Source organism: Oncorhynchus mykiss, chromosome 20 (genome assembly GCF_013265735.2).
Source record: "Oncorhynchus mykiss isolate Arlee chromosome 20, USDA_OmykA_1.1, whole genome shotgun sequence".
Lineage (NCBI taxonomy): Eukaryota > Metazoa > Chordata > Actinopteri > Salmoniformes > Salmonidae > Oncorhynchus > Oncorhynchus mykiss.
Genome location: NC_048584.1, coordinates 11,080,899 through 11,093,469, shown reverse-complemented (window position 1 = coordinate 11,093,469; position 12,571 = coordinate 11,080,899). Strand labels below are relative to the sequence as shown.

Below are 12,571 nucleotides of genomic sequence, written 5' to 3'. Positions count from 1 at the left end.
GTCAAGGGGTCTGAATACTTTCCGAATGCGGCTATGTTTGTGCGTGTCTGATGGACTTACAGAGTAATTTTTGACGTTGATCTTGACACCAGCTTTAGCCCCTCCGAAGGGTACATCTGGAGAGAGAGAATAAAGCTTAAAAATTGGGGCTTAAGAACACACACAAACACGCACACACACTTCATTGCTTTGAAAACAGCTCACCGAAAATGCTAGGAAAAAGTGTGTATATTTGCATGAATTCAGGAGCATCAAGGCATGAATGAGATGTGAACATAGTGGAAGGAGAGGGACTTACCGACCACGGCACACTTGTATGTCATCAGAGAGGCCAGAGCCTTCACCTCATCAACAGACACCTCTTCACTGTAGCGGATACCTGCACACAGACACACAAACATAGGAAGTTAACGCCCAAAAATAACATAACAAAACTAGTTACGACTTTTACTTCCTCTAGATAGTCAAGTTTGATCGTCTTCTAACATAACACAACACACAGTAAAGTTGACAGGAAGCCAGTAGGGAAGCCAGTAGGGATGTTATGATTCACCGATAAGCATCAGTCCGCGGACCACAAACCCATCCAAATGTAGCAAGCATTGGTCTGAAAATCGATTCGAACATTACAAATTGCAGGTTCCCAATTTTTTGGGGCTCATATTACATTGTCTCTACCTTCCGAAAATAACTAATGCGACCTCTCCTTTAGTGTCAATCTGCATGTAAAATGTGAACAGTCATTGATCTACATGTCATTTTGCATGCAGAACATCCCCAGGCAATATCAGTGGCCTAGTCAAACTGCACACTGTGCCCAGCTTCACGCACTGGCCAACACGCGGTAGGAGGCCTGTTCCTGATCTTGCACATATGCGCGACACCTTCAGCATTCAAATGCTAAAATGGCTTACTGATAGGAAAATTATGATTAAATGACTGAACAAATCATTTTAAATGGAACTGTAACTAAGTAAACTTATGCTCTGTTTTATTATATCTGATTAACAATATGAGTTCATAAGAAGGGATTGTGTGACACGGACAAGGAGTAATTAAAGTTAATGAACACCATTCCAACAAGGAAGAAATAAAGGGTTTGTGGGTTAAGTAAACAGATAAGGTAGTTAACCTATGGTTGAACCGACAAAACTGAGCTCTGGGGTGTTTTAGATAAGGAAGTGAGTGCATTCCTAGGTTTTCTGTTAATTACAACTGTCAGCTAAGTGGTGATCGATAATATTGAGGGGTCAAAAGTTAATTAAATTATGTTGTGTGACCTGGGAGTGTGTTAGTAAATTAGAATGAACTTTTAACCTCACTTTGTCCCGGTCGAGAGGAGGGGATTCTGTTAAGCAATGAAATGACGTCATGTTATTGTATATAAACTGTCGCTCGTGGTAACGTGGCAGCGCGCTCCGAGAATAAATTCTGTTACCTATTATTGAAATGGCTGGTCTCCGTCTATTTTATGCAAACAAGAATCTTACAAATTCTCATAAAAAACACATTGGCATAATTAAATTACAGTAACACTTACGTAATATTAGGCTTTATTAGCGGAGTGACAACCTTTGTAATTTGCTAGGTTATTATCTATAAACTGTCACAAATGGTGTTTTAGCGGAATAAAAGTAAGCTACCGGAGACACTGCTCATACATGTTGAACATGTACAGGTTCATCATCAGCAATAGTGTTTGCCCTCAGAGCAATCTCAGTTCGTCAGGCATGGACTACAATGTGTCGAGAGCGTTCCACAGGGATGCTGGCCCATGTTGACTCCAATGCTTCCCACGGTTGTCACGTTGGCGGGATGTCCATTCTTGATACACACAGGAAACTGTTGAGTATGAAAAATCCAGCAGCGTTGCAGTTCTTGACACAAACCAGTGCGCCGGTTACCTACTACCATACCCCGTTCAAAGGCACTTAAAATATTTTGTCTTGCCCATTCAACCACTGAACGGAACACATAATCCACATGTCAATTGTCTCAAGGTTTAAAAATCCTTACTTAACCTGTCTCCTCACCTTCATCTACACTGATTGCAGTGGATTTAACAACCGACATCAATAAGGGATCATATCTTTCACCTGGATTCACCTGGTCAGTCTATGCTATGGAAAGAGCAGGTGTTCATAATGTTTTGTACACTCAGTGTATATGTGCTATATATTCATTGGCTTTGTTGTGTTATACATTCATAGCTAATTTATAAAATATACATATTTATACATTACTAGCTTAAGTTAATCTGCTAAAATGACAAGTTAATTAGTGGTTGATGGTGGTTTCAGAACCAAACGACAAAACATAGGAGTTACACTGTGGCCCGTGTGGGTGGGGGGGGTAAAGGCTACTCTGCAGCAGGTGGATCCTCTATACCAGCGGCAAGGGGAAACAGAGTGTGTACGCATGGGTGTTTGAATGTGTGTGCTAACTTTGGTTGTGCTATATTGGGCTGTCACGCTGTGACAGAGACCTACAGAGAGCCAAGGGCATCGAGCACTGACAGGAAACTGCAGACAGCAGTTTCCTGTCTGAGGACAGGGAGGATGTGTGCATGTGTGACATCATCTCTAAGCGCCATACCGTGTATTGAAGCCCAGTCCAGAAACCACCCCTAGCTAGCCAGTAGCCCCTGCTGTGTTAGAAGGGTGGTGTTCAGCAGAGTAGAGCACACCATAGCAATTACATTTCTCCTGTTTCATGCCACCTAAACATGACCTTCAGAGACTAGATAACCTAAGACTACTGTAGGAGTGTGTCACAATAAGATGCTCAAAGGCCTTGAACATTTTGCTGAGACTCTCCTTTGAACTACAGACACAGCACTGACTGAGCTAGGCTGATTCAATTCACTGAACATAAAATAGATATATTTGTATCCCCCTTTCTCCCATAACCACTCCTCCTTTGATTATCTTCCTCCTCGTGTCCTCCTCAACTCCTCTCCCATCCCCCACTACTGCAGCAAAGGAAAAAAATATGTTGATAAACAATCCAATGAAATGAGTCTCTGGGTTGGCTAGCTCTCACCCACACACACAGACACACACTAAAGAAACAAACTGCCGTGTATGTTGTGTATACACACACAAAAATGAATGCAAACACATGATACACAGGAACAAACATACACCCACACAGACAAACCCAATTGCCCAAGAGCACAAATTCACTACGAAGGGAGCCCATAGTGGGCTGTTAGTCACACAGTGGAAATGAGACCTACTCTAACAATAAAAACGTAATTAGGCCTAGACTGACTCAGACTCTGCACCACAGGCTCCCTCTTCCACTTCTGCTTGGAAATGAGAAGGAGATGTTAGAGATTTAGCAGACAAAACGTCCTTTGAGAGTGACATACTTCCTGAAACTCCCTAACACAGAATCATGCTTGCACATGCAGGCACACAGTTCTGCAGTGTTCCAGCTAGAAAATGTGAGGTTCTGCAACTATTGTAGTAGGACCAGGTCCACTGTAGAGAGCCTTGTGGGTTTGTTTGTTAGTCTGTTGTATCTGCAGCAGCAGCATTACAGCAACAGCCTTTGCACTTTGTCATTCACCTTGACCATCATATATAAGTCAGCAGGACCAAGGGTCTCTCAGCTTGATTATCAATCATTAAACCTGACAATGAATAACAGCCATCAGCCCTTTACCCTCTCTAGTCTCTACCCCATTGTTAGATAGGCCTACACAGAAAGCATCAGCCCTTAACCCTCTACCCCCCCCACACACTTCTACACACACGGACTGTAACAGGCCTTTACCCCATCTTACGCCCATTTGGCCTAGTGGTTAGAACGTTAGGCCAGTAACCGAAAGGTTGCTGGATCGAATCCACGAGCTGACAAGGTAAAAACCTGCCGTCCTGCCCCTGAACAAGGCAGTTGTTGGTAGGCCGTCATTGTAAAATAAGAATTTGTTCTTAACTGACTTGCCTAGTTAAATAAAAGGTTAAACAAATAATAATATATATTTTTTTTAATCATCTAGCCTCACCATCAGTTATCTGTGTGCCAAATAACTGTGCTAACCCTCAGTAGGTAGGGAAGTTAAAGTCTTCAGGTCCTAGTCAAGGTTATACAAGAGTGGTTAATTGAACCAGCTCTGTTAAAAAGTGTACACTGACAGGACAACAATGTTGCTGGATCACACAGAAAAAGGGAACACAGAAGCCATGAGAAGTGCAGTGGCAGCCGAAGTCAGAGCAAGGGGGAGAATGGAAAGTGTGACTAAGCTGCAGAAAGAGAAAAGAGTTTGAGGGAAGCATCTGCTCTGGTGGCATGTGACCGCGTGAGTTAAGCATGCGTGACGCACAGTGGTGATGTGTTGTGAAAGTGATTTCCAACATTAATCATCTATACACCAGTGTTCAAATATTTTGTCAGTCAGTAGGTGCACTTGATTCAGCTTACCTAGCATCCTGGGTAGGTGGTGAGCTGAATCAAGTAAGTAACGCTTAGTGAACACTCTTCCCTCCTCCTAGCACAATGCTGACGAATAGGAGCACCTGGGTACATCACCACCCCTTCCCCTCCTTCACTCCACTCCTCTTCAAACAACTGTTTATCCCCCTCTCCCTCACTGTAACCCATCCTGGTCCTCACCACACAAAGCACCCACAATGCAGGGCTGCACCAGCCTACAATTATCTGCCTTGAACCCTGAACCACATAGCCCCCCTCCTAATACCACACACACACACATTCACACCCTGCAGCCTCGCCCCAGCCCCTCCTCACACCTGACCTCTGCCTGAGCAGAGAGCACCATGCTGCTTCACTCACACACACCTATAGACTGGGAGGGAATACCCACATCACTTGCCCTTCACTGTTGTGTGTGTGTGTGTGTGTGTGTGTGTGTGTGTGTGTGTGTGTGTGTGTGTGTGTGTGTGTGTGTGTGTGTGTGTGTGTGTGTACTATGTCCTATTTCTGTTCCTGTTCCTAGATGGTTTATGTTTGGGGCAGCTGGCAGCATGTGTTGAAAGTGGTACAGGGGTACCAGTGAAATGCCACATGCCAAATCACATGATCAGTTTCTCTAGCCACCACATCTCAGCTAACACTAATTGCACACACACACACACACACACACACACATACACACACACACACACACACACACACACACACACACACTCAATACAGTGTAACACCTGTGTTATAGCCAAAGATATTAAATCATCATTGGTTATTATTGCTAACTCTGTATATTAGCGCCTATACAAGGACTATGCCAGAGCTGGCTAGTCAACAATAGTCAGTATAAATGTTTGTATCTAGGTTCTAGTTACTGAGAGAATGCATTGATCAGAGCTCTGTTACAGTATAGAGCTATCTTGGAAACCAGTAGTATGATTCGCTGATTAGCCCTGATAGCCCAGTGTCCTAGAGCTGATCAGGAGACTATACTAGCTAGCCATGTCAGCTGGCTCCTGTTACTGTATGACAGCTAACTCCAGGCTGCCTCACTAGGTGTGTGGGAAGGTCATTGATCCAGTGTTGCAGAGCTACACTCCCCGCATGGCATAGCCATGACAGGCAGAAAGCTAACGTTACACGCTGTCGAAATAACCATATTCCACATCCAGACGAGTGTTGCTGTGAAATTAAACCCATGTAAGAGACGTATCTTGCATTATCTGCTTCACTTATGGCTACCATTAGCGAAAGAGAGAATCAGTGCAGTTGTTCTCACAGCTGGGTAATGGGATAGCTAAGTAGCTAGCTACCTAGCTAGCTAGCCTAGCAACAAGCTCGCTGTCAACCCGCACAACCACTTGAAGAGTTGAGAACCAGGAAGCGGTGCTTGGCAGTATCTTACCCCCCTTGCAGGGCGTCCTATGCTGGCTGTGCTGTGCGCGGTAGCCCTCCACTACCTCCCACTCTCCGTTGTCCCTCTTGATGGGGAAAGAGACGCTGAGGACGTGGTTGCAGGGCTTGATGATGCGGAGAATCCCCTTCACTCGTTTCGTCTTCTGTTCGGGGGTCTCTCTGCTCTTTAGGTCCTCCACAAGCTTGTCCTCAACGATGGCGGCTCCGCGGTCGAAGAAACCCTCCACCATGCGAAAGAAGTTGGGGTCGTCGGGCTGCTCGCTATACTGTCGGACCCGCATTAGAGAGGCCGATGCTGGGAGAGCAGAGTCCACGCACCCCGAGGCCAGCGCACTGCCCGCCCCGCGGGATAACAACTCCCCGAAGTACCGGTACATGATTGAGCTAGTTGACTAACCGTTTAACGTTAAAATACAAATAAAAAATAACAACAGATAAAGGGGGTAGCTAGTTTGGTATCTATTAATAACAGGGAAATAAAGAGGGGGATGGTTGGACGACACAGCAGTACTCCTTCCCTGTGTCTAGTATTCAGACTGAATGACGGTTGGAAGTGCGCGCCCGTTTGCTTTAAAAGGCAGCGCTAACCAACGAGGCGAGGACGACTCCGAGACCGGGATGCACGCGGAATAGGAGAGCGCAGCTCTGTGAAGGAGGTTCATTTAGCGGTGAGCGTGCACACGCAAACAAAGCGCGCTCCCGTATATGTGTCCCTTTGAGACAGTATGCTGCCTGATGTCAAATGTTTATTGTGTAAGTGTGACATATATGATATATAGCCTAAGATAGATGCAGCTACTGAATCTCCCAATGAGAAAATTGTGTAGTCATTCTGATGGGATCCTGAGAATTTCATTTTGTGGTATTCTAGATCGCTGCTCTTCTCCCGAGTGGCGCAGCGGTCTAAGTCACTGCATCTCTGTGCTTGAGGTGTCACTACAGACACCCTGCTTCGATTCCAGGCTGTATCACAACCGGCCGTGATTGGGAGTCCAATAGGGCGGCAGACAATTGGCCCAGCATCATCCGTGTTTGCCCAGTGTTGGCTGTCATTGTAAATAAGAATTTGTTCTTAACTGACTTACCTAGTTAAATAAATATGTATTTTTTTAAATGTAAATGCCACCTCTGAAAGTCTGACAGGAAAACAAATCTCTGAATATGTTTTAAGAAGCAGTTATTTTATTAAGAAAGACAAAAGAATGTAGGACTGGTTGAAAATGTTATTCCATCAAAGTTTCCCCTATATTATGAAAGATAAGATAATCTCTTTACTGGTCTGTTACAGATTCTCTCTCTTTCTCTGTCAAATCACATAGTGAGAACATCCATTATAACAGATCCGATGTACAACTGACACGGCACCCAGGACCGAGTTTGGGAAACCCTGCTATAAAGAACCCTTTCCTAAGATGATCTAAAGAACTGTTAAAAATGGTTCTATATAGCACCCAAAAAGGGTTCCGCTATGGTTACAACCTTTTTTGGGGCAATATAGAACCATTTTTTTACGTTTCTTTATAGAACCTTTATGGAGAAAGATTCTTTATAGAACTATTCTCAATCTGAAAAGGTTCTTTGTAGAACCATACTGTGCTTTTTATTTAATAGACATATTATATGATTAAAATTCCATAGGTTTTATTATTGTGTTAATTAACAAGTTGATCTCGTGTTTGCTAGCTCTGGAATGGCTGGGGGTCCCTGGGGAGAGAATTACTGACAAAATCATCCATTCTCAATTGACACAAAGCCATTCATAAGTGTTTCACAAGACACCTTCACTGACCAAAGTCATGTCTACAATGTAATAGCATAACACAAACAGATCAGATCAACTGGAATGACACACTCCCTCACTCACGTTTGCACGAAAAGAGCTGTGAACAAACCACACCCCAAAATATTTCAATGAGACGCCTCCCCTACATTTTAATTATCACTAATTAAGGAAAATTATTGATTGAACTGCTAAGAACCATTAAAGGGCTGGAAGGGTCCTTTGGGTTAGTATGGCTCCACATAGAATGTCTGTGTGTGTGTGCGTGCGCGTGCATGCGTATGCCTTTTATGAATTCCTAAAAGTATGTCATAGTGTTCATATTTCCATGGTATGTGTAGTTGTGTGTAGGGTATCCACAGATAGTTAACCAAACTCCCCATTCGGTTGTCTCTAGTTGTGCGTAGGATATCTACAAATAGCCCATTCAACCAAATTGTGTTAAGTCTGTCTGAATAGAGAACCTGAACCCAGCCTGTATCTGTGGAGTGAACACGAGATAAAATTTGATTTGATCCTCCTGCGTCCTGGTACAAACACACACATTGCGCAAACACAGCTACAAACAAACACACACACGAACACAGTGTGTGGCTAGTTTCTGTGTAAAGCCCAAGTCTGTCTCAGAGTGATATTTAATCAGGGATGGGCAATTTTTACCGAAAAAACGAAACATAATTACAAATAACCATGAAGATAAAGGTATCAAAATCATCTACAAAATACAAATATTTTGTAATGTATTTTAGAAAAATTAATGTACAAAAACATATTTGAAACTAGAGGGGCGAACAGCAACAACATTCTCAAAAACAGTTAAAAGGAAATGTTGACTTGCTATGATGTGATGATACGATGTGTTGTTGTTTATCTACATTACTTGAGTAAGTCACTCTGGATAAGAGTTAAGCTGCTATATGGCCAAAATGTCATGTTTATGTAAAAATGAACAGACCAAAATGAACTGCAAAGCACACTGGGTATTATTATTGGCCTTGATTTGGGTTCGTTAGAATAATACTCAGCATGCTTTGCAATTATTTACTTTTAGATATATATTTATTATAGTTCATTTAGCGGACACTCTTATCACACCATAGTGCCATCAGATTTCTGCAGCGTGAAAGGATGGCCACAAATGTGAACCGCTTTGGGGAAAAAAGTATAACAAAGTATTTTGGGCTCCCCAGTGGGGCAGCGGTCTAATGCACTGCATTTCAGTGCTAGAGGCATCACTACAGACCCTGGTTTGATTCCAGGCTGTATCACAACCAGCTGTGATTGGGAGCTCCATAGGGTGGCACACAATTGGCCCAGCATCCTCCGGGTTAGGGTTTGGCTGAGGTAGGCTGTCATTGTAAATAAGAATTTGTTCTTAACTGACTTGCCTAGTTAAATAAAGGTTAAATAAAAAAAAAACTAAATTCCAGCTCTCGAAAGTATCTTGTTATAAAATACATTGTAGTGTAGTTCAGCCCAGTGTAATACAAAATACATATTTCAAATACATGTAGGCCTACCAGAAATACTGCCCATCTCTGTATGTAATCAATATTAACTGTATTTCATCTTTAGTCTGATATAATAGTGTCCCATCAATGTATCTATGTATTGATAATGTAATAATTCTTTATCTACTATATATTTTCTGTCAAGCCATAGACCTTCATGAACTTTACTGGCTGATAAAGACTGACATAGTACAGTATCTCACAACCATCTCATCCTTTCACTTTTATATTTTCCACCAAAACAGATGTGGGACTTCACGTTTAAAATATATTACATTATGGGCATTCCACTGTCCCTTGTACTGAACACACACTGTCACGAGAATTATGTTCTCAATGTTCATAAACCCAATTCAATTAACTACTCAGCCTGAAACCCAGAATTTGTAAGAAACTGGTTGAAATGAATCAGGCGGAGGCCCAGCTACGATATTCAGAAAGTTTATTTACGAGAGCGCTCCCCTGTTGTACAAAAAAAATCATTTTATACTGGCTTCTCACGCACACACATTCACACTAACATACTCACACCCATTCACACTAACATATGCACACACATTCACACTAACATTAGCACACAATGTCCTGCTACCCAGCCGACCAAGATTAGGGGAATCCGTGAGACTTACTCCCCATCCCCATCCTCCCTCAAGATAGGGAGACCGAGACCCTGGGAAGTACTCTCAGTGGCCCAGCCAAGGTCGGCAACAAATCTTGCTCAGACAGTCTGTCTTTAAGATACTATTATAGACATGTTGTACAGACTATGGTTATACATAATTCGAATCAATTTCATACGATTATACGGCTTCATGGTGAAATATTCTAGTCATTCATATAAATTCCATCAACACACACACACACACACAACGGACTGGGTTTGACCCAGGTCCTCCACATACCACAAGACCATGTTAGCCTAAACTAAGGCAAGTGTTCAAGATTCAGTCAAGGTTACTCATCAGCACATAAGCATGGTTCTGTGTGGGAAAAATGATATGTTTGAAGGATCTATTAGATGTACCTATATAATTATATGTCGCTTTATAATAGGAGCTACTGACAGTAAGAGCTCTCTGCTTAAAGGAGTTAAGAAGGCATATTGCTGTGCAAATACAAGATAGTTTCACCACTTCCCCTGCCTCAGGGTTGGTTCCTCTCTTCCACGTTCACTCCCCGCAGCTGGTCTAGATGTGTAGTCAAGGACATGGGGCAATTTTAATGTTAGTGCTTTTCTTATAACTAATTTCTGTGTTCTTGCAAGTGGTTGATTGATCAAATCCACCTCTTATTAGTAGCTGCAATTTGGCAGTACGACCAGACCTTGTTTTGAGAACCAACAAAAGATCTCAGTTTCAACGTCTCAACTTAGAGAGGGGAAGCCCCGTAAAGTGTTGGTCTGTCACGTGAATGAATCAAAATGGTAATTATTAATTAATTATGCAAAAATAACTTGTCTGTGTGTAGCTGTATATAAGACAGCTAGGGGGGGACTGAGAGGCAATTCACCTTAAATGTATAAATAATTTTCATACACCTAACCATCTATCATTGTTACACTAGCAGTGACTTGTTAGATGAAATACGCCAGATATTGAGATTAATATTAAATAGAAATGTCTTTATTGAGGCCTACTATAGTAACATGCTCACCTGCTGTGGGGGGAGGTGCTCATTTTGGAAGTGTGCTGCTCTTTGCAGTAGTGGAAAGTACTTAAGTAGTACTTTAAAGTATTTTTACTTGAGTAGTTTTTTGGAGGTATCTGTACTTTACTACTTATATTGTTGACAACATTTACTTTCCTGCATTCTTGAAGAAAAGAATGTACTTTTTACTCCTTACATTTTCCCTGGCACCCAAAAGTACAAGTTACATTTTGAATGCTTAGCAGGACAGGACAATTGTCTAATTCACACACTTATCAAGAGAACATCCCTGGTCATCCCTAATGCCTTGATCTGTTTCACCTGTCTTTGTGATGTCTCCACCCACCTCCAGGTGTCACCTGTTTTCCTCATTAGTCCCTGGGTACTTATTCCTGTGTTCCCTGTTAGTCTGTTGCCAGTTTATCTTGTCAACCAGTGAGTTCGTTCCTTGCGCCTGGTTTTTGCTTTTCTCTGTTTTTGCTAGTCCTCCCAGTTTTGACCTTTGCCTGCTTTGACTCTGAACCACCTGCCTGACCATACTGCCTGCCCTGACCTCAAGCCTGCCTGCCACTCTGTTCCTCCTGGACTCTGACCTTGTTATGATCATTTGCCTGTCCACCAACATTCTCTTGCCTGCCCCTTGGATTATAGTAATAAAACTCAAACCATCTGGGTCTCGCCCTGTGCCCTTATTTCCCCCCCCCCCCCATTCGGAGGACAAATATCTTAGTTTTTTTACAGCTTTTTTTACAGTCACATAACAATACTTTACCAAACCCTCAGCCACTCTCAGCCCATCCCACCTATCACCATAGACCACTCTCGTTTGGTTTCCATGTGCCATATATTTTTCAATTGTGCTGTGATGTTTTACAAAACTTTTGACCCTTTCTAGTCATATATTATCCACAGATTGTGAGCTAAAGATAATAAATAACTTATATAGGTTGACTAACTATGGCATTCCAAATCGCCCAACACTTTTTTTTAACCATCCCTGAACCTGTGACCAGAAACAAGCTAAATAGAATACATGATCTATTGATTCTGTCTCTTTACAGCACAATTTACAGAGCTGAGACTGTCGGATGCCCCATATCAACTCAGCAAAAAAATAAACAACCCTTTTCAGGACCCTGTATTTCAAAGATAATTCGTAAAAATCCAAATAACTTCACAGATCTTCATTGTAAATGGTTTAAACACTGTTTCCCATGCTTGTTCAATGAACCATAAACAATTAATGAACATGCACCTGTGGAACGGTTGTTAAGACACTAACAGATTACAGACGGTGGGCAATTAAGGTCACAGTTAGGACACTAAAAACTTAGGACACTAAAGAGGCCTTTCTACTGACTAACAAATACAGAAAGAAAGATGCACAGGGTCCCTGCTCATTTGCGTGAACAAATGGCATGCTGCATGCTGCAAGGAGGCATGAGGACTGCAGATATGGCCAGGGCAATACATTTTAATGTCCGTACCGTTAGACGCCTAAGACAGGACAGAGAGCTGATCGTCCTCGCAATGGCAGAACACGTGCAACAACACCTGCACAGGATCGGTACATCCGAACATCACACCTGCGGGACAGGTACAGGATGGCAACAACAACTTCCCGAGTTACAACAGGAACGCACAATCCCTCCATCAGTGCTCAGACTGTCCACAATAGGCGGAGAGAGGCTGGACTGAGGGCTTGTAGGCCTGTTGTAAGGCAGGTCCTCACCAGACATCACCTGCAACAACTGGGCACAAACCCACCGTAGCTGGACCAGAC

The 12,571-nt window shown here is 42.7% G+C and overlaps 1 protein-coding gene across 1 annotated transcript in view; it reads right to left on the bottom strand.

Moving 5' to 3' along the window:
• The window catches only part of gdh03 (glutamate dehydrogenase 3), a gene marked incomplete at its 3' end in the record, with an annotated part of 144,420 nt that extends 138,072 nt beyond the window's left edge, over nt 1–6,348 (bottom strand). Inside the window, 3 exon segments of the mRNA NM_001172531.1 lie at nt 61–116; nt 299–379; nt 5,840–6,348. Coding sequence (NP_001166002.1) covers nt 61–116; nt 299–379; nt 5,840–6,227 — 525 coding nt within the window.
• Between the last annotated feature and the right edge of the window lie 6,223 nt (nt 6,349–12,571).